At 33.6% G+C, this 22094-nt stretch overlaps 2 protein-coding genes and 1 pseudogene across 3 annotated transcripts in view; all 3 read right to left on the bottom strand.

Annotated features, from left to right (window-relative positions):
* Positions 1-6054, bottom strand: part of LOC145277983 (uncharacterized) — a 56799-nt gene extending 50745 nt beyond the window's left edge. Inside the window, exon 1 of the mRNA XM_080130124.1 lies at positions 5693-6054. Coding sequence (XP_079986250.1) covers positions 5693-5836 — 144 coding nt within the window. The 5' untranslated portion in view covers positions 5837-6054. The remainder of the gene's footprint in view (positions 1-5692) is intronic.
* An 11370-nt stretch (positions 6055-17424) lies between these two features.
* The window catches only part of LOC145278331 (cysteine-rich venom protein Mr30-like), a 63636-nt gene continuing 58966 nt past the window's right edge, over positions 17425-22094 (bottom strand). For both annotated transcript variants that reach the window (XM_080130623.1, XM_080130622.1), the window contains exon 8: positions 17425-17622. In XM_080130623.1, coding sequence (XP_079986749.1) covers positions 17495-17622 — 128 coding nt within the window. In that variant the 3' untranslated portion in view covers positions 17425-17494. The remainder of the gene's footprint in view (positions 17623-22094) is intronic.
* LOC145278430 (5S ribosomal RNA) lies at positions 19307-19423 on the bottom strand (annotated as a pseudogene).

Genomic DNA, 22094 nt, shown 5'->3' with positions numbered 1-22094 from the left:
TTCCTTCACTAAAACTTTTCACCATAATTCATATTAAATGTTCATGTGGTTCTTGGCTCTATTCAAAGACGCTCCAAAATGGCCTCTACCAAAGTCAAGAACCACGCCACAATTTGTTCTTTACTCGATTGAATTTTTGTGAGTGGGGTTTCATGCCAGAGTTTACAAGAACAGTGAGGTGACTTCTGTTTCCCTGTCTCATTTCATTTACCTGACACATTTTCTGATGGCCGCTATCTAAATTATTGGTAGCCCCTAATGTACTTAAAGGAATCATTAGTTCCTAGCTTTCGATTCAGGAAATATCATAACGTAGCAAAAATACCTGGTGTTAAAGTGTCACATATTCCTATTAAAACTGGGTACTTACGCACTTTTGTTATTGTGCTGAAATAAAATTATTTAGAAATCCATTCTTAACATGGGGAGAGTGTTTTCTAACTATTGTCTACTTTCACTTAACAATTTAATAGAGATATCGTAAAACTTAAATTTAACTTGAAAATAGTGTGGTAACAAAAGTGCATAAGCACCTAAATCTTATCTTTCTATCTCTCTCGATTTGTCTCTTTACTCCACCCCCCCTTCCTCCTTTACTAATAGGTATGGACAAAAATGGGCGGACAACGATAGTTTTGAAAGCTGATTTATCATAACTTTTTGTAGGTTTCCAATTATATTTTGATTTTATTTGAAAGATTAAGGACTAAACTTAATTTCCAAAAGGAAAAAAATATTTGTACACGTGAAAAAAAAAAAAAAAAAAAAAAGTTATGAAAAATGTTTTCAGGGCGACTCAATTCAGCTAAATTTTGAAGTTAAACAAATTCATTGTAAAAATCCTTTAAAAGATATTAGTTTTTTTAGTCTATTTCAAAGATAATTAGTAAAGTCCTAAGATATTAAACTAAATAAAAAAAAAAATTTTTTTTTAAACACTTTGTACAAAGCAAATTAATTAGCCCAAAACTGAGTGATTCTGCCATTCGCAAAACGCAACAAACTAAAGTTTTCTAAACACGGAATATACAGAGGCTCAAAATTGCAGCCAGTCGAAGGAGTGAAAATGACGTCATGTAATTAAAAGGGAGGAAGCGGTGTGATAATTTTTTTTTCCCTAGAGGTGCATCCGTATATTCCTATTCTGAACTTTTGTATAAATTTTTCCATTTTTTAAAATAATTATTTTTCTATGTTCCTGTTTTTAAATTATTTTTTTTTTTTTTTAATTATTGTTCAATATTATATAACAAATATGTTACGTCGAAAGTTTCACATTCTTGCGATCAAGGAAATTATTAAAATCTTGCATAAAAATTATGCGAAACCTGTAATTTAAAAAAAAAAAAAAAAAAAAAAGTAGAAATATTTTTTGTAATTATAATTTTTTTGGTGTGAAAATTGTAAATAAACAATGCTTACTTCAATAGTAATATCGGTAGTTCGAGAAATTTATTTTTCTTCGAGCTATATCGAATTCATTAATACGGACTTTAGGGGCTTTTTTCATAATGTTCCTGTAAAAATTATTTTATTGTTACAAATTACGATGCTTATATATATATATATAATAAATTATTGCGTATTTTATTTACTACTGAAAACCATAACTTTAGTAACGGTATTTTTTTGTTTAAAAACAATAAATTCCCACTAGGATGTACCTATTTACTATGCCTCCCCACGGGACAGAGTTAGACACCAGGGTCGTTTTTTAACGTGGAGAAAAGGTACAAAAATAAAAAATTGTCTCAGTCGTGAAGGACTGATCCTCCACCGAAAGAAAACAAGAAATGGAAGTGCAGCATCTGAAGAACAGATACTACATTTTGATCTTGACCAAAAGGCCAATTCCACTAGGATGTAAATAAAAATAATTCCTTCATTATATTCTGCGATCATTATTTGATAAATACTGAAAATTTCGTTAAAACTGGTTAATTTCCTGATTTTCGGTGATTTTTTAAGTAAAGGGAGGGGTCATCATGTGGAGCATCGGTAGCAGTATCAGAATTTTGGGGGAATTTTCAGTCGAGTCGCCATTTTGAAATACACCTATATTTCTATCAGATTTTAATAATATGAAAACGTAATTTAAACCCGTAAATTTTATTTCAATAAAACGAGCAAAGACCAAATTTTAATATCATAAAAGCTTTAATAGAGAAATAAACAATTTTATTTATTTTTCCTTCGATTTCTTCACTTAACATTACACGGATTGTCGATTAACATATTACTTGAATCTTACGATAATTATTTAACTGCAAAATAAAGAACTTACCTGGTTAATGAGTAAGATATGCTTTCTTTTAATCTTCCTGTATGAGAATTTATTCATATTTATGTATCATAATCCATGTATTTTTTAAATGGAAGGATTTTTCCAACACACATAGCGACAACGCGTGTCTTTCAAGAAAGTTTTAAAGACACTGGAAGTGAAAATTATCAGTTACTTATGTACGGAAGCCTATAAGTGTAAAAAAAAAAACACTAATTCAGAAACCTTAATAACTTGTCCTTTTTTTTTTTTTTATTTTTGCGCCTTTACGCTATCGTACATGAAAACTGGGATTTTTCATTTTTGTATTTACACGGATTACAAAATGACGAAGATATGCAATGTTATTTTTTTTTTTTAATATCTTAAAGAAATACCTGAATTTTTTATTTATTATACTATAAATCTGCATTATCGGGTTTCGTCTTTTTTTTTTTTTATCGAAAAAAAGGAAACCAGGAATTAAATATAAAAATATACACTGACCGACCATTAATGACTGGAAAAATCTAAACAAAAATTAAGCTTCCACGTAAAAAAACACGTGGTTATCGAAAAAAGAAGGATTTACATTTTGGACTTTACCGGTAAATTTACAGATAAGTGATATTTTTTTGTTGTTTTAAATTTGAGTATTTTATTTATTCATGTTTTATCTTCAATTTGTGATATATAAAACGTGCCGACCAAAATTAATTATTAAAATTCTCATAGACATTTCAAAATGGGGGGGGGTGAATTTATAAAACAACGTTTGTCTAAAATATTATATTCAGTTTATCGGAAAGAGCATAAAATTTTATATTCACCCTGAAAAAAACGTAACAATTGAACGAATAGGAAAATTTTGATAGATTTTTAAAGTTTAAAAATTGAAAAATATTCATCTCATAAAAATCAATTGATTTCATTACGTAACAAAATGGCTCCCCAGAGCGCACGCACGCACTTTGTAAACAATGTTTTTTAAACAATGAAAAATAATATTTCTATTATTTTTTTAAACAACTTAAATAGTTTATTTTGGAAGCATATTCTATAAAGAAAATAAATAACCCACTTTAGAAAGAGAAATTACGAGTTTTCTATATTTTATTTTGCAGTTTTCTGTTAGGGGTGTCAAAAATTCCCCCAAAATTCTGATACTGCTAGAGCAGGTATTCTTTTCCCGTACCTTTACTAAAAACACAATAGCAGCTGTTTTTGTTCTACTCGATTAATTTTCGTAAGATTTTGGATATATTAATATTTGCGACATAAAAATTAAGTATTGTTGTTTTTGTTTAGAATCACATATTTAAAAAAAAAAAAAAAAAAATCGATCTGTCGACTATCTTAGCAAGCACTTTTTTTTACCTGGTTAGGTTGGCTGGATTGGCTTGTTGAGCAGCAACAGTATTGCCGGGATTTATTGCGGGTCTCCATAGTTACAAACCTCGGATAGAGATGGCGTCATGAAAACGGTGCCCGTTTTCATGACGCCATCGACCCAACTCCTATTCCACGTACGTTAATAGTTAGAGGGGTCATATTGTCGACATTGTTACGAACCGCTGCCAAAAATGTTTTGTTTACGTAATGCGTTGTCAACAGTACTTCATGGCAATATAGCATTTATTTATTTTTATATCAGAAAGTACAGAGTAGTTACAAAACAATCTGTACTATGTTAAGAATAGCTTTCTAAATGACGTTTTTTCAGCGCGGTAACATGAACAAGTACCATTTTTATTTTTATATCAAAAATTAATTAAATTACAGCTGAACCGAAAAACGATTTTTTTTCTACACATTTTTTTTTTAGCGCTTCTACAAATTTTAAACCGCACCAAACTGACTTTTGCTGAACTAACCCCAAAATCTAGGACTACTCTAAAAAAAAAAAAAAAAAAAAAAAAAAAAAAAATGGTTACTTATGCAGAATATTTTTTGATGGAATTTAAGTTAAATTCAAGTTTTACGGTAGCCCTCTCCCATGTAAAGAAACCGTGGATTTCTAAAGGTTATTTCAGCACGGTCCGTATATTGAATAGATTTTCTCCAGATTCCATGTAATAGATTTTAAGTCAGAAAAGGCTTATCATATAATGATCTAAATATATATATATATATATATATATATATATATATATATGAGAGAGAAAGAGATATTATGGTACAAAGATGGGGTCCGAAAATCCAGCTTTGATCCGAGTTTGAAGAAAGGTGGGTTACGTGGTGGTATGGTACTCTGTCACTGGTGTCGAGGGATGACTTCCCCTTTGTATAGTGCCTAGTTGTTAACTTCGAACACCAGAAGAACGGAAATATGCTACCAAAGGCAAGTTTTTTTTTTTGTTTTTTTTTAAGCAATTCGAAGAATTTTCGGTACTCATACACTTATTGATTCGTGCTGAAATAATAACATTATTATTTAAAAAGCCATTCTTAACATGGGAAGGGTAGGGTGTTTGTGTTTTGTACCTATTCTGTATTTAAACCTGACAATTGAAAAAAAAAAACATAAAACTTTAATTAAACGTGGAAATACGATTTAAAAAATAGCGCGGATCAGTAAATGCATTAGCACCGAATTTTCGAGCGTTTATTATTATAGACAACATCTAAGAAATATTCATTCTAAGGGATTAGGTTCTCCCTCGACACCAGTGACAGACTAAGACCACCTTTCCCATGTCCTCTGTACACAATTTTTCTTCGGATTCTGTTCAGGCCTCTAAACTGCGGTTTTGCCAACTTGGGTAAGAATTAGTTTAGAGTTAGAGTGAAAGAGTGAATTAAATTACAGCAAATTACAATGCAAAAAACAGTTCGATCCAAAGAAGTTCTAAAAATAAATAATGAAAGTTTTTTTTTTTAATTAATGAGGCTAACAAAGAAGTTCTTACGAAGAACAATCCGAGTTTTCGTAATTAAAAGATAACAGACCGAGGTTTTAAAAATAAGATTGAGCTGAAATAACATTTAGAAAGCCATTCTTAACATGGGGAAGAGAAGGTGTTTTGTAATTATTCTGTACTTTCACTTGATTTAATAAAAAAAGTGATCGTAAAACTTGAATTAAATTTTAAAATAAAAAAATAGCACGGTAACAAAAGTGCATAAAAATATATAAATTTACTAACAGGACTGGAAATTATTCAAATTTTAATTTATTTAAGTACTGTTTTCGGTGTTTAACTAAATTCTTGCTTATTGTACCGCGCTGAAATATTATCGTTATTATTAAGAAAGCCATTCTTAACATGCGGAAAGTGTTTTGTAACTCTTCTGTACTTTCACCTAACAATATAATAAACAAAAAAATGTTTCACTATTTATCTCCCTTGCTTGATTTGTCACCTTTCTTTGTACAAGCATTTTTTTGTGTGAAAATCTTTATGGAAATATTTTCGAAGATATACTTACATAGTTCGTGAGATCCTGAACGTTTTTCGGATCGGGTGAAGAAGCCGATGCGCCGGCAGCCGAAGTCGTTGTAGGCGAAGTCCCAGGACTTGCCGAAGTATTTTTCGTCGCCTTATACTGCTGTTCACTACTAACATCGGCCATTGTCAACCTCTCCTCCGTTCGCACGTTAATAGGTAAATATATAAGAAACGAACACCGACAACAATAATAATAATGGAATCCTCCTTTCAGGTTACCTGCCTCTTTGACAACGAAGAGCTCGACTGACGGTGGCGGCCGGTGCACTGAAGCAAAAGGGCAGATAATCAATAAAGAACAATAAAGTTAACGCTTGTCCTGGTGACAGGAGAACGTAACTCTAGCAAGCCTAAGTTAGAAACGGCTTATACACACACACACACACACACACATACACACACGCGCGTGAGCGCACACACGCACACATTCATACATGCACACAAAGATACACAGATACAAATACACACATTCATACGCAAACACTTACATGCAAACACACGCGTGCGTGCGTTTCAGGTATCCGAAATGACCGCAATACAAAAGTTTGCAGATTTTTATTTTTGGTTCCCCGAGAAAAGGAGGGTGAACCTGTAAATTTAATTCACCCTTCCTTGTCCGTTCGCACTTTTCTCAATAACTACGCCTTGGTATTTTTAGAAATTTTGCACAAACATTAAACATATGAGTAAAAAAGTAACAGAACGCTCCTGTTGCATCCCTAGGGGTGCCCTTCAGATTAAAATGGCTAAAAGTGACACTTTTGTGCTTATTAAAATAAATTGATGCCTTGGATTTTTATAGGATTTTCTGAAAAGTTGTAACTAACTGATTTCTATATAATTTTGTTTGTCCATACTTCGCAATGACTCTTGGGTGTGCCCCCTCTTTTAGAGCTAATAAAAACACTCCATTTTTGGGACTATTTTACTATTTTAGCCCAAAATTTTCTGTGTATGTCTATTTAGCAGTTTTGCATAGTGTTAAACTCAAATTTAAATATGTTAAGGCCTTGGGGACTTTTGAGGCTAAATGGGGTGGGGGCAAATGATGGACTAAGTCATTTCTTTTTTTTTTTTTGCATAGTGCAGGACTCAAATTTACATATGTTAAGGCCTAAAACTGCACCGTGTCCATTTTTCATCAGGAATTCACTTTCCCTGAGGACTTTTGGGGCTAAATGGGGGGGGGATGCTGAACTTAGTCATTTTTTTATGCCTCGTTTTTTTATGTGCGCTCACGAGGGACTATGCGTGCTTCACTTGTTATAATTCAGTTGGAATTAACGAAATCAAACATAAATAAACATTATAACAAGAACAAGTTGCGCTGCGTGGTCCCCTCCTTGTGCTGCATGTGAGATGACGCCACAAAAAATAGTGAAGAAATGATGAATGTGAGACGTATGAAGGGCCAACGTTGCCTTCACATTTTCACCAAGTTTCAGAAAAATCTAATGAATGGGACAAAAAGTTATAGGGTAAAAAGTGTCATCTTTTGCAATTTTGGAGTATTTGTGACCCCATTTGAGCTCCTGGGAATGCTGAATCCCACTTAAAATGGACAAACGATGCAATTTCACACCTTAAGACATGTATATTTGAATTCAGCACCATGGAAAACTACTATATAAAAATACATATCAAGTTCTTGAGTAATATGAAAAAAGAGCTCCAAAAAGGCATGTTTTTTAGCCCTAAAAGTCCCAGAGGTATGCAAACCAGAATTTTGCCAGGGTCACCCATGCTGAATTTATATTAAGAACAATGGCCTCCACATTTTGGCCAAGTTTCAGGAAAATCTAATGTATAGATCAAACGCTATGGGGCAAAAAGTGTCATTTTGGGCCATTTTGGGGCATTTTTTTAACTCTATAGAACCTCTGGGGACACAACGGGAAGTTTTGTAAAAAATATTTTTTTTACTGTGCACATCTGTTTAATGAAAAACAATTTGTGGAAAAAATTTTAGGAAAAAATAATGGACGGTTATCTGGCAATAGTCCGGACGCACAGAAGCACAGAAGACACTGAAAACATAGGTCCATCTCCGATAAATTGGGTCACTAAAAGTATTACATATATAGGAGAGGACCCATATCGAACTAAATGTTTCTGATTGAGATTGTAGGACTGTATGGAGTAATCACTAATGTGTGAAGGTGTGAGTCGGTGTTCACCAATTTGCAAGAGGAATCTATCCAATGTAAGAGACCAAGGTTGCAGGTGCAGGAATCTCTAGAAGTCGAAAGTAGTAGAGTATCCACAGAACCGTTAAAGATAAATTCACATAATCTCCGACTTGCAAAAGGCTTCCACCAAACCACATTCTCACAATAAAATAAAGAAATGTGAATAACTTTGGAAAAACAACATTTAACAAAGAACTCGAGATCGCTGTATTGAAATGAAATAACAACATTTATTTATGTGTTAAAAAATATTAATTCAAATCGTTCCAACGTTAGTGTTCTTGCATCGAATGTTCATTAGGCAGGCTTAGCTAAATGAGTGTTCTGTGAAAAGGGGATGAAGTTTAAGATTACTGATTTTTATGATTTTTTTGAGGAAAAAGAAAGTCAATAAACCATGTAAGCAGAAATGCATGTGTGTGTGTGTGTGTGTGTGTGTGTGTGTGTGTTCATCACATAACACAGTAGTTCGAAATAACATTGTTGAAAAGAAGAAATAATTCTCATTCTATGTGGTAACTTTCCATGAGGAGAATTAAGGTGCATATTTCGCAGCATTTTCGGCGAAGCTGTTTTATGCCTGAATAGATGGAGTCCGGTGTATGTGCTGAGGATGGGCAGCAGTGATGTTTACTCATAGAACTGCATTCTGGACTGTTTGAATTTTGGCGATTAAAACCTTACATATGAGTGTTCTGGAATATTCCAGCCTGTTTGTTGTATCACTGTGCATGGAGCATAACATAGTTCCTTTATCGCATGTGTGCAGCTGGGCAAATTACGACGTTGTAATCCTGCACATTCTGATATCCATGGGCGTTGAAATGGTGATTGCTATGAAAATGTCTCTGCCGAAGATTTGTTCCAGCAATATGTAGTGGTTGCTACAATAGATTCATGATCAGTAATCGTCATGAAATAACGCATCACACGTTTGGCAAAAGCAAATGAAATGAAAAATGACAGAACATAACATCGAGAATTATATATATATATATATATATATATATATATATATATATATATATATCTGTATATACATGTATGTATGTATATATAATCATACAATAAAAGTTAATGATCTCAAAAAAATATGCAGACAACACCCAATGGATCAATGAATGATCGAGGAAAAAATAAAGAATAAAGATTTTATGAGTGGACTACTTTCTTTCTCATCATAATGGCCAGTATGTATACATATTGTTTGATACGTCTCCGCTCACTTTCAAGAATCATTTTCTTTTGGGTATATATTCGTCTAGTTGAAACCACTGTCAAAAATTTTTCCCCGCTCTTTATCTGTGCCAAAATCAAAACGTAGATTCCATGAACAAAGCTTCTTTCTTAGAAGTGCACGTATGTGGAACTCTGTTCCGTTTGCCTGTTTCCCACCTGACTACAACCTGGATGTCTTCAAGCCCAACAACGCCCCCTTAAGTAAGACACTTTATCAAAGCTCCAATACTAACGTACTGTACATGCAATAACCCTTAGTGGCTTCTGGGCCTTGATAAGTGGTGACCACCTTATAAAAAAAAAATATATATATATACCCTTTAATTTGCTATGTTGAAAGTCCATGCATTGCCATGCTCGGTTCCAAGTATATCTATCTATACTCTTATAATTTTTTGTTTTGTGTATTTATATTCATATTAAAAACCCCTTTTTTCTATTTATTTAAAAAGAAATACAACTCGTGGAATTGCATTTATCTGAAAAAGATCTAGCTAATTTGCATATTTTTTAAACATTCATTTTAATTAATTCCCTATTAGTTTTTTTTTTCAGTTTTCTTATGGGATGATCATCTAACTATTACGTGTAATTATATCTATGCAAATATTCTACATGATTTATACTTGCGTAATATTTGCGTATAAAGGAAAACGCAAACCTCTTTTTATATATATTTATGTATGCATATATATATTTGTTTAAAAAGATTTGCCTACCAAACTCCTCTGTCAGTTTTTGGTCTACAGACATGAAAATTAATATATAGGGTATTCGAACTCATGTGAAATTTTATATTTGGTTTAAACTAGGGAAAATCGGTGCAAAAGTGTGAAAATTAGAAAAATGGAATTTGCCAAGTGAAGATCAAACAATGGCATTGTGAATATGCGTGCATAACGTAATAGCTATTGGTTCATATTTTAATTTGTAGCCTTGCAGCAAACATTTCTTTATAGCTCAGGCATTAATGTTGTTATAAAATGCATAAGCGTATGGTGGCGAGAAGGAACCAGACAAACAATATGTGCTTAAATTTAAAAATGATTGATTTCTCAATTGTTTATTTAAAGAAACAAACTTAACGCAAAGTGTTCAAAGTTCGTAAGGATGTGAGAATGTTCAGGAAAGAAGGTTTTTGGTGTAAAGTTAATGTTTGTAACTTCTTAGGAGAGAAAGGTTGGGCGCTAGTATGATTCAGGATGAAATGAGAATGTGAGTGTCAATTCTCGCTGTTGGTGTTTCCACGTGGAGAGGTTGATGGATGATGTGCGCGAACATGGGTTTAACATCGGGGGGGGGGGATTCCGACGGAGACGATAATTATCCCATGTTGGTTGACTAACTGTCTCTGGGCTCGACTGACTTTTTGTCGCGACGGCTACAGTTTTTATAGTGGTGTTGCGGACGTAGGTGAAGACAAAGGGCAAATTGGTAATTAGCTTATATTTTGCTATCTTAACTGTGTTTGTTTATCGTGCTATAATGTGTTGTAGTGAACCGTCTGTTTGGTGTATGTATGCATGTGTTATATCGATTTGAAGCTAATAAAATTGTGAATGTAATCTAGTCGGTGTTGTATGGCTGCATTGTTATGTGAATTATATATTGGTGTTTATATGCTTAGGAGTTGCGTTTGCTGTGATATTTGTGTTTTGTATTTTGGTTTTTCTTTTGCTGTGCGGCTTTCTGTGGCGGTTTTCTTTGTTGAAGTAAGGTGCGAGTTATTCTAATTATGTGTGTATCTAAAGAAATTGGATTTGGAGTTGTCATGTGTGTTTATTGTGTTTATTTGCGTTGACCCGACGAACAGATTTTTCTTATCGTAGCCATTGTTGTTGCCGCGCAGATGCTGCTGCTTTTCTGGTTTATTCATGTGAATATTAAGGGATATGCGAATATAACAATGTCAAAGGAAAAAATAAATCATAAGCTCAGTTCTTAATGGTAGCGCATGCATCATTTTTTTTTTTTTTAAATTTTAAAAATCATTACTATATATTGGGTTCAATATAATATAATAATAAATACGAAATCTTCATTAATCAAAATGTATTTAAGCATATTTTATAACCGGGCAATGCTGGGCAGCTTACAGTGGCGCCAAAAAGTCTGCACTTGTCATTTTTTTTAAAACCGCAAATTTAAGCTAAATTAAATGTAACCGTTTAAGTAACCGATACTTCATTTGATTCACGTTTTATTTCTCGATAATTTTACCTGTTTTTCATATTTTACCTTTTCATTGAAGTATCCTAGTGTACATGTCAATTTAAATTAACTTCAAATCGAGAAGGCAAAAAGAAACGACGCATAATGGAAAATTATTATTTAAATATAACTTTAGAACATTAATGCAACACAAATACAACAGTAACACAATGAATTAGCTAATATTTAGTAGCATAGCCCTTCTGCAGTTTGACAGCCTGCAATCTTTTGAGCATTCATTGAATTAGTCTGCAGCAATACTCCAATGAAAGAGCATACCACTTCTCTTTTATTTTTGTCCAAAGTTCTTCCAGGTTTGAAATTTTATCATTGCGTAGGTGTTGCTTGATGTAATGTCATACGTTTTCGATAGGATTGAGGTCTAGAGATTGCACAGGCCAATCCAAACACAGAATATTATGCTTTTCAAGAAACCTCTTGACATTGACAGTTGTGTGAATGGGAGCATTATTCTGCATAAAAATGAGATTATCATCCAAATTTTTGCCAAATTATGATATAAAATGCACAGTCAACATATTAATGTACTTGGTCGAATTAATTCGACCTTGCAAGCTATCTATAGGCCCTGGACCATTGGCACTAATAACGCCCCACACCAAAACTCAATCTCCATCACCTTGTAGTGTTGAAACTGTGCACCTAGGATAAAATTCTTTGTCCTTCCTTCGATGGACGTACTGCCTACCATCACTACCTAGCCTATTGAACTTGTTTTCGTTGCTAACAGCCACTTTCGACCAATATGAAGAGTCATGATATTCATTGCATCTGACGACGTCCAGACGGCACTTTCTGTTCTTTACAGAAATCATTAGCTTGCGTCTTGCAACACAGCCTCGCAAATTAAATTCCTTTAATCTGTTCTTAACTGTAGAAAGAAAGCACTTTTTAACAAGATTACACTGTTGTTGGATTTGGGCAGCTGTTTCAAATCTGTTTCTGAGGCTGCAGATCTTGATAGCATTGTTTTCTCTGTAAGAAGTAACTCTAGAACAATCAGATTTAGTAGTATCACGAACACTGCCTGTGTTTTGGTGCTTTTGCACAGTCATTCGTACCGTTTTCTCATCACATTTCTATCTGCAGCCGATTTCTCGATTGGATAAACCAGAACGGTAGAGATTACTGAGCTCCTGACAATCACTAAGAGAAAGTTAAGCATATGGACTAAATGTTACATTGTATAATCTAGAACAACAACAATTATGATTAGAGATGCTTTGTTAACTTAAATGTGAATATTTTAAGCTCATTTGTTGCTGCAGAGTTTCCTTTTGCCTACTTGATTTGAAAATGACAAATAAATAATTGTTTAGGCACCGCTCCAGTAGATATCTCACTGCTGATGCAATTCTTTGCCTGTACAAGAGCCAAGTACGTCCAAGGATAGAATACTGTTGCCACATCTGTGCAAGAGCTGCTAGAAGCTCTTATCCTACCTTGACAGAGTTCAAAATAGATTTCGTAGCTTAGTGGGAGATGCCCTTTTCTCTTCCCTGCAACCTCTTTCGCACAGAAGAGACATTGCGAGCCTGTCTCTGTTTTATTATTATTTTCATGGCAAGTGCTCGTCTGAGCTCCAATCTATGGTCCTCACTTGCCTGACTTTCACAAAAAACACTTGTCTAGCTGAAACTACTATGAATAATTTCCCCCACTCTTTATCTGTGCCTAAACCTAAATGTAGATTCCATGGACAAAGGTTCTTTCTTAGAACTACATACCTGTAGAACTGTTTCGTTTTCTTGCTTTCCAACTGACTACAATATGGCCGTCTTCAAGTCCAACATGAACACTTTTTTTATGAGCCGTCCCTCTAAGTCATCCAATTTACCCAATTTCCAGTACTAACGATTACTACGATATTTCCTTATTGTCTACCGTACACTCATTAACCCTTATCCTCGAGTGGTCTTCAGGCCTTGATAAGTGGCCTTGATAAGTGGTAAAAAAAAAAAAGAAAAAAAGCGAAATTTTAATGTGTGTGTGTTTCAGGATTATGTAATAGACTAGACATACTGACTGGCGGGAGTGAGTTCATTGATTATTTTGGTCGGAGATTTATTTTCAATTTATTTATTAAAGATTATTTCCGCACAAAAAGAGGAAATGTTAATTCGCTTTGAGATTTCGATTGAAGACAAAAGAAATTTTTCATCTGTTGACCTTGGCTGATGAACTTAGGTGTGGACTCATATTCGTCCCTGCAAAGCTTGAGTTAGGTCAGTGGTCTGTTGACGAATCGTCTTTCCACAAGAATCAACGTAGCACAGGTTGATTAGTCAATCGAGGGGGATTGCGCCCCTGCCTGACGACACTCTCAGGATGAATAGCAGTGCAGAGATGTTCTTTGGTAGTTTTTCTCGTTAGTAAGTTTTGAGTTAGTTTCTTAACTTAAGAGAGCAGTTAGTTTTCAGCAGAATGAGTGTTTGTCAGTGGATTCAGTGGAATTCAGTTTGAAAATACGGAGGTGAACTTGATTTGGCAAACCGGTTTCACATAAAATATCTCGAGTTCCAGCAAATAGTTATTCAGTAACTCGGAATGAGAGCCAATGTATCAGCTCAAAATAGCAAAGATATTCCCCGACATTGAAAAAAAGAACATTTTAAAAAAACTGAATGCGTCTATAAAAAAAAGGAGGGAAAAGATTAAGTATAAACAGAACAGGAAAGAAAATTGGCTTTTCTTAAGAATCCCACTCCTTTGTTTGCAAAGCCATCCAGCAGAAGCAAGGTTAGAAAAATTTTAAGGTATGGATGACCAACACTGTATATAAAATGTGGCTTGTTTTTTTTTTTTAAGCAAATATAAAAACTGAACTTTTATTCAAACAGTCTTTATTTGAACTTTTATAACAAAATTACAACCTTTTTTTTTTTTTTTTTTTTTTTTTTTACAAGGAGGTCACCACTTATCAAGGCCCGGAAACCACTCAGGGATAAGGGTTATTGCATGTACAGTACGTTGTACGTTATAATAAAAACATGTTTATGAGCTGTTCTTTTTTTTGTTTTAACTAAATAATTAATTAGCTAAGAGAACATTAGTTTTTCTCTTTCCTGCATCAATTCTCTTTAAAAATAAAACCTTTAAGAACTCTCAGGAACGTCTCCTTCTGTCTTTCCTGCATTAAAGAAGTTTTATTTGCGTAGCAATCACTAGACAAAACTGCGACGATGAAAGGAAGCGGCAGCATCTGACCAACTTATGTAGAAAAAACTTTTTCTTGATATGAGAAAAAACTTAGAAATTAAAATGCGAAGTACTGCCAATGAGATTGTTGAGCACTGTTGGATATAAATATACTGTAATTCTCTCCTTTCTGCATGACTGTTGTGTTATTAGAGATTTAGACTTGAAAGTCAAAAGGTGACTTGAGTCTGGTGTTCAAATTGTGCAACCAGCAGAGCAGTCATCCTCCACACTGATGATTCATAGAAAAGATGAAACACAAGTGTATGGGGATAAAAATTTAAAATATTCATTATAATATATATATATATATATATATATATATATATATATATATATATATATATATATATATATATAGTCTGTTTATTGTACAGACATTATTGGTTACATATATGTGCATAAATGTTTCAGTGGAGCCCTAATTCAGGGAAAATACTTCATCTGATCAAAAAAGAATTGAATTTCGATTCTTTTTTGGTCTGATGAAGTGCTGTCTCTGAATTAGGACTCCACTGAAACATGTATGCACATATGTAACCAATAATGTTTGTATAATAAACAGACTATATATCGGTTCTGTCCTGAATTGAGCACTCTTTAATAGTCACTACTATATATTAGGTTTAATATAATAATGGATACAGAATTGTCTCTATAATAACAAATATGTAATCTGCATTAATTAAAACATCATATTTAAGCGTATCTTATGACTGGGTGGCCTGCTAGTATATATATATAATGATAATATATATGTTGTAATATATTTGTTTTTATTCTTTAGTAATAACTTTAAAAAGCATTATGATATGAATGTATAAGTAATAAATTAGCACATAGTTTAAGATATCCTTTTCGTTTTGGCATAATGGTTAACATGCCTGACTATACGTTCAGTAGTCATAGTCAGCCATGCTGATGAGCCTTAGTGATGGTCAAACATGTGTCAGTTGGTATATATATATATATATATATATATATATATATAAATATGTAGTAAGTTATAAAATATATATGGCGATTAAGCTACACAGAATATTCTGTGTTTCATCCACGCAAGGATTCATCATAAGCCTGATGAATCCTAGCATGGATGAAATGCGGAATATTCTGTGTAGCTTAATCGCCATATATATTTTATAACTTACTACCTACATATTGAGCACTGTTGAAATAAATACTTAAAGTTTACGCATAAATGTATACTTTCGTATATTAATTTATGTAATTAAATGAAGTAGTCATATATATATATATATATATATATGTATACTAGTAGATGTACCCAGTGTTGTCCAGTATTAAACATAATGTTAAATTCCTTTAAAATAAAATGAAGTAAAAAAAATGGAAAGAAACTGAGACATTATGCAATTTTTCTAAACAGTTCATTTCTTGTAATTAAAAAAAAATGCTTGAGTTGAGATCAAAACCAAAACCTTAAGACAGTGAGTCAAGTATGATAACCATTAGACTAGCTTGCCACAATCTTTAAAAAGTGTTTTCAAACCTATTTGTTCTTAACGTAAGGAAGCTGTCATGTGAACAATTCACGCATGTGCAGATATGATAAAAAATTTGATGACCCCCCCCCCCCAAGTACCAATTTTTAAATTTTGACACCTTTAGCAGTCCTTTATTTCCGGATAAAAATGAATTAAAAAGATTTCCACATGTCTGAATATCCTATATACCAAATTTCAAGTCTGTAGATCAAAAATCTGTTGAGTATATAGGCTGAGAGTTGTCCGCGCACACACACATGCACATTTTAACTTTACATATATATATATATATATATATAAGATACACACTTTAACTGATTAACAGATCATTATGAATTTTGAAACATAGCTGCTAATTCTAATGGATTATCAATTGAATTTAATTTTATATAAAGTGGATAGAAATTCAGATGCCTCCAATTTTTGGTGACATTTTAACAATGGTTAATAAATATTCTCGAAATTTCATTTTTTTATTTTTAAATATATTTTCAAATTTTTTAGGGGCATAATCTCCTATTTGAAAATTCTTATATGTCAGATTTGTATTGAAGTTAATCCATAGTTGTTAGACACCAAACTTCTTTGAGTTTCAATAAATTTTACACATTTTCTACAATAGAAATCATTTTGATCGAAATTGGAATACGGATTCTAGCCATTAAGTTTGTTGAGGGGGCCGGTCGTCCGGTCCTAAACACTGATCCCTCCGTTCTCAGTGTCGTCCGTTCCTAACACTGATGCCTCCGTTCTCAGTGTTGTCCGTTCCTTAACACTGACCCCCGAGCTCTCAGTGTTCACCATTCGTTCCGGATCGCTCTGACGCCCAGCTGACCGTTCCATACCCAGCGAGCACCCTCTGAACCACACTACATCCAGAGTACCAGTCCGGACCTCCAGACCTTGCCTCCAGTGACGTGCGATCTTCCAGGCGACCAGCACCCAGATTGAACGATTCTTGCTTCCTCTATTCAAAATAAAAGGCGAACCACCGTCTTTAACCAAACAACCTGTGTCTGTCATTCTACTTTGCCTTGCATGCTGTTTACCTTTTGCCTGTGTCTATTTTGTTAGTAGTTGGGTCGATTGTCTCCGGACGACCGGCCCCCGCGCCCCGCAACAGGTTTAGTATCATTATATATTGATTTTAATTTTTGTAAGGCGCCATAAAAGTGGTGCAAAAACTATTCTGTTTGGACAATTAATTTTACCTATCCTGAGACGGGTAGTCTATATATAGTATATATATACCTAATATAAGAGAGAGAGAAAGATGTATAAAAGAAAGATGGTGATGGTGATGATGATTAGAACAACAACAACAACAACAACAACGAACGAACGAATTATGTTCTGAGTGCTTTATTTTGGTTCAGTCAAACTTGTATTTAGTTTCATCCAAGGATTTTTATTTATTTATTTTTTGCTTGGCCGACATTTTTTACACATGTGGGGACACAAGGCTGGCACGTTTGCATAAATTAAGCAAAAATCCGGTTTCCATATCTTTGGACATAAGAAGATGTCAGGTTTATCGCAGTCAACTGAAAATAAAAGAGAGAATGATAAAAAAAAAAAAAAAAAAAACGATTTAAAGATGTTAAACTAGGTGTTGAAGAAGAAAGAAAAAACAAACAAAAAAAAAAACTAGATTGTAATATTAGCGAGCGCCAATATTACAATCTGGTCGTTTTTTTTTTGTTTTTGTTTTTTCCAATTTTACTTCAATCAATATTAAAAAAAAATGTAACCCGGATATAAGAGATCAGAATACAAGAAAAACGGATATAAGAGAGATTTTATCTGGTTCCAAATTAGAGCCTGTGTTAATGTACAGTTTAACCCTGATATAAGAACAACCCGGATAGAAGAGAGGTGCGGGCACGGGTACGAAGTCTCTTATATCCTGGTTGCAATGTATATCATGATATTTATAAAAGAAATATCCCCCTTCCCAAGTATTCCTATTTTGTTGAACTCCAGGTCAGCAACGTACAACGTGATTATTCTTTTATTTATTTATTTTTAAGAGGAAGCAGGCCTTAGAATAAAGTGTAGCATCTGTTCTGCTGCATTTAGTCTACTCTATCCATCATTAAAGAAGGAAAAACCCTTCTAGATATAGGCAATTTTAATTTTTGATCCAATCCAGAGTACCCCCCCACTTCTTTTTTTTATTTTTAAGAGCTGCATGTTCACTACATCAAGAACCGAACTTGTGTTTAACTTTATCTTTGTTGCTCATCCAATTTTACCTCAATATTAAAAAAAATATATAACCCAGATATAAGAAACCTGAATATAAGAAAAACGAATATAAGAGAGATTTTCTCTGGAGCCCAAATTAGAGCCTGTGTTAAATGTATAGTGTAACCCGTATATAAGAACCCGGATATAAGAGAGTTGTAGCCTCCTCCTCCTCCTCCTCCTCCTCCTTCTTCTTCTTCTCCTTCCTCGAGGACAAGTCTCTTATATCCGGCTAACACTGTAATTGCACAAAATCTTTATTGTGTACATATCTTACGGTTCTGAATTTTTGAGATGACGATTGACTATATGCATTATTTGGATTGTAATTTGTATTACAATTGTAGGGCTAACTGAGGTAGTCACTAACTTGCAAGAGTGTGAGTTGGCATCTACCAGTTCATAATCAGGATCTATCAATTTTTGAGACCGAGGCTGCAGGTGCAGAAATCTCTAGAAGTCGAAAGTAGTAGAGTATCCGCGATACCGTTAAAGTTAAATTTAAGATCTCCGATTAATAGAAGATCTTCACCAAATTACATCCCCACATACATAAAAGTAAAAATATGAATAACTCCGGAAAAAAACTTGCCAAAGAACTCGAGATCACTGTATTAACAGGGCTCTATCGATAAATTTATCTTAAGTTGACCTTTGATAACTAAATATTTTCGTTTACTAGCTAAATAGAAAAGTTACTGGTCAAATCCACGTGAATTTTGGAATCTGACATCTTCATTCTGTGACGAATACATACATCATAAAGATTTTTCTGTATTTTTTTAATAAAAAAAAAAAAAAAAAGGCTTCCTTCAGTCTTGACACACTATGGATACCCACTGTAAGGGTGCCTGCGCGTGAAATTTGTGTGGCAAGAGTTGCGCAATCTCCAACAACGCTTCTCCTGAGTCAGCATTGTTGCATACCAGTGGCAAGTTGAGGTACAAGGCGACTGGAAACAATGCCGAGATAAGCGGAGAGCACATACAGCGCCTAGAATTCCCAAATGGTCACCCATCTGGTATTAGCCAGGCTCAACGTTGCTTAACTTCGGTGATCTGACGAGAACCGGTGTGTCAACGTGATTATGCCGTATTTTTTTAATAAGTGTAATTCTAAATATACACCGAATTTTATGTTGAGATTGGAAGGTTATAAAAATTTATATTTCTTCAGATGTTTTTTTTTGAACAGCCTTCATTAAAATAAAGAGTATATTGTTCTATTAACTCTTTTATTGTTTAAATAATTTGACTTTGCTCGATTTATTAAAAAAAAAGTTGAAACAAATTTTTTCACTCAGTATTGGAAGATTGTCGGTGAAAAAAAAACAAAAAAACAATCGCCATGATAAGCGTTTTATCATTTCTCGTCGCCACTTGGAAAAATCTATTGCAAATGCGACTGTTTCACTCGCAATGTAGACCCCTGATTAATATGAAACGACAACATTTATTTACGTGTTAGAAAAATTAGCTCAAAGTGTTCCAGCGTAAGTGTTTTCTTGTAATGAATGTTCATTATGCAAGCTTAGCTAAATAAGAATTTTGTGAGTACAGCATATAGTTTAAGATTATTACTTTTTAGCAACAGAGTGTCATACGTGGCTTGAATGTGGTTATTTTCTCAGAGGAAAACAGTCATTGAATCATGTAAACGAATTGCGTGTGCGTGTGTTCATCACATAAAAAAACAGTAGTTTGAAATAATATTGTTAAAAAAAAGATTTTAATTTTTGTTCAATGTGGTAATTTTCCATGGTGAGAATTTAAAGTTCATGTGCTTGGCATGCAAATTCAAGACAGGGAATTTTAAGGCTTTCCAAAAGCGGAGCTATTTTTAGATGAAGTCTCAGGGAAGACAAGAGAAAGCTAGAGCAAAACTAAACTTATTTGATTTTTGTGGGCGAATCTTTATATACAGATGTTCTCGAACTTTCCAGCCTGTTTGCCGTATCACTACACGTGGAACGCAGCGTAGTTCCTTTATTAATATGTATGCGGGTGGCCAAATCATGGCGTTGTGTCTTTGCGCATTCTGATACCTGTGGGCGTTGAAACGGTGATTGCTATTAAAATGTCTCTGCCAAAGGTTTGTTCCAGCCCTATGTAGTGGTCCCTACACAATCCACAGAGGTACAAAAATGTTGTCAAAAAACAAATATATAACAAATAAATGTTATCAAAGACAAGATAAGTTACTTTTCTACCTAACTGGATATGTTTTTAGTGTTTTTATTTAATGTAAAATGTTTATTTGGTTAAGAAAAAAGTAATATTGTAGGCTATAGAAGAACAAGAAAAAAATGGCTGTCTTTGAAGACTCGATAATCACTTCAAAATAAGAAATAAAGCAAAATGGTGGTAAAAACCCATACAATAAATGTTACCGTGATATTTATTGGGTGGGCTTCTGCCACCATTTTGTTTCATTTCTTATTTTGAAGTGATTATCGAGACTATAAAGAGATATTGCAACCATTTTTTTCTTGTTCTCTGGTAGTGTTCAATGTTACTTGTTTTTCGAACTGTACAGGATCATTGACATGCTCACACAAGAGGACTTCTATGGGGCCTTCCAGGAGTTGTTGGAACGGTACAACAAGTGCATTGCAGCCGGAGGAGATTACTTCAAAAGGGACTAAAGTTTCATGTGTGTACTGTCAATAAAAGTGCCCATACGAAAAAAAGTCCGGAAACTTATTGAAGGCACCTCATGAGAGAAAATAACTCCTTATTTATAACTGCTACAAGGGCAGTGGCTCTGGGCATCCAATCAGAGAGGAAAATAAGATAATTATTTTGAAATTTGAGCAATGATAAATCAATGTTTGGAGACTCTCCGCACCACAAAAGTAATGGGTATTTCCTTCATTCCTATAATATTTGTGGAAAAGAACTTAAATACAGGGTGTCCAAAAAGTTACTGAAAGGTTGAAAACCTTTGTTATTTTACCATCAATGATTATTTTTTCTCTATTTCAGATATTTTACAGATAATATTTTGGAATTTAATTACGGATAAGTATAGTATTGAACAATGTATGCAAGTTGTGAAATGGTTTTACCAAAATCAGGGAATGTTTTGGCAACAACATTATCTCTCGCTATGGTAATGTCAAATGGCCACCACATTCCGCAGACTTGGCTAGCCCCGACTTTTTCTTGTGGAGATATCTAAAAGAAATAGTCTATGTTAACAAACCCCAAACCCTGCAAGAATTGAAGGAAAACATCAGGAACGAAATAAAGGAGTTAAATCGCAATCCAAAGATTCTGCAATCTGTCATGAATAATGTTTTGGAAAGAGCATAAATATGCGAAGTTGAAAATGGCCAACATTTAAAAGACATCATTTTTCATAAATAAAGTTCATTTGAATTTTGTATTATTTTTTAAAACAATTTTCTAATGTTTTAGTCAGATTGTGTTAAAACTACAGAAAGATATTACCAAAACTAAAGAATCTATTTAAGTTCAAAACCCTTCAGTACCTTTTTGGACACCTGTACTTAAATTAAATAAAGTGTTTATTTCAGGTTTCATCTGTTTATATATTCAAATTATCTCCCTTTCTAATAATATTTCTCAGTACTAGCACATATACTGGAGCATCCAGCCGACAGTAGAGAATGAGAGAAAAGATGTTTTTCTTTGTTACTTCTATGGTTCTCTCTACTCACCGACTCTAATTCCCAAAGGGGCTGAAGAAGTTCTTCAGGGGACAGATGAAATTAATGCAAGTTAATGTGTATGTAACCAAATCGCCT

Source organism: Euprymna scolopes, chromosome 6, assembly GCF_053919585.1.
Source record: "Euprymna scolopes isolate OS-2025 chromosome 6, ASM5391958v1, whole genome shotgun sequence".
NCBI classification, from domain to species: Eukaryota; Metazoa; Mollusca; class Cephalopoda; order Sepiida; family Sepiolidae; genus Euprymna; species Euprymna scolopes.
The sequence above is the reverse complement of the archived record's forward strand: the minus strand, read 5'-3'. Positions and strand labels throughout refer to the sequence as shown.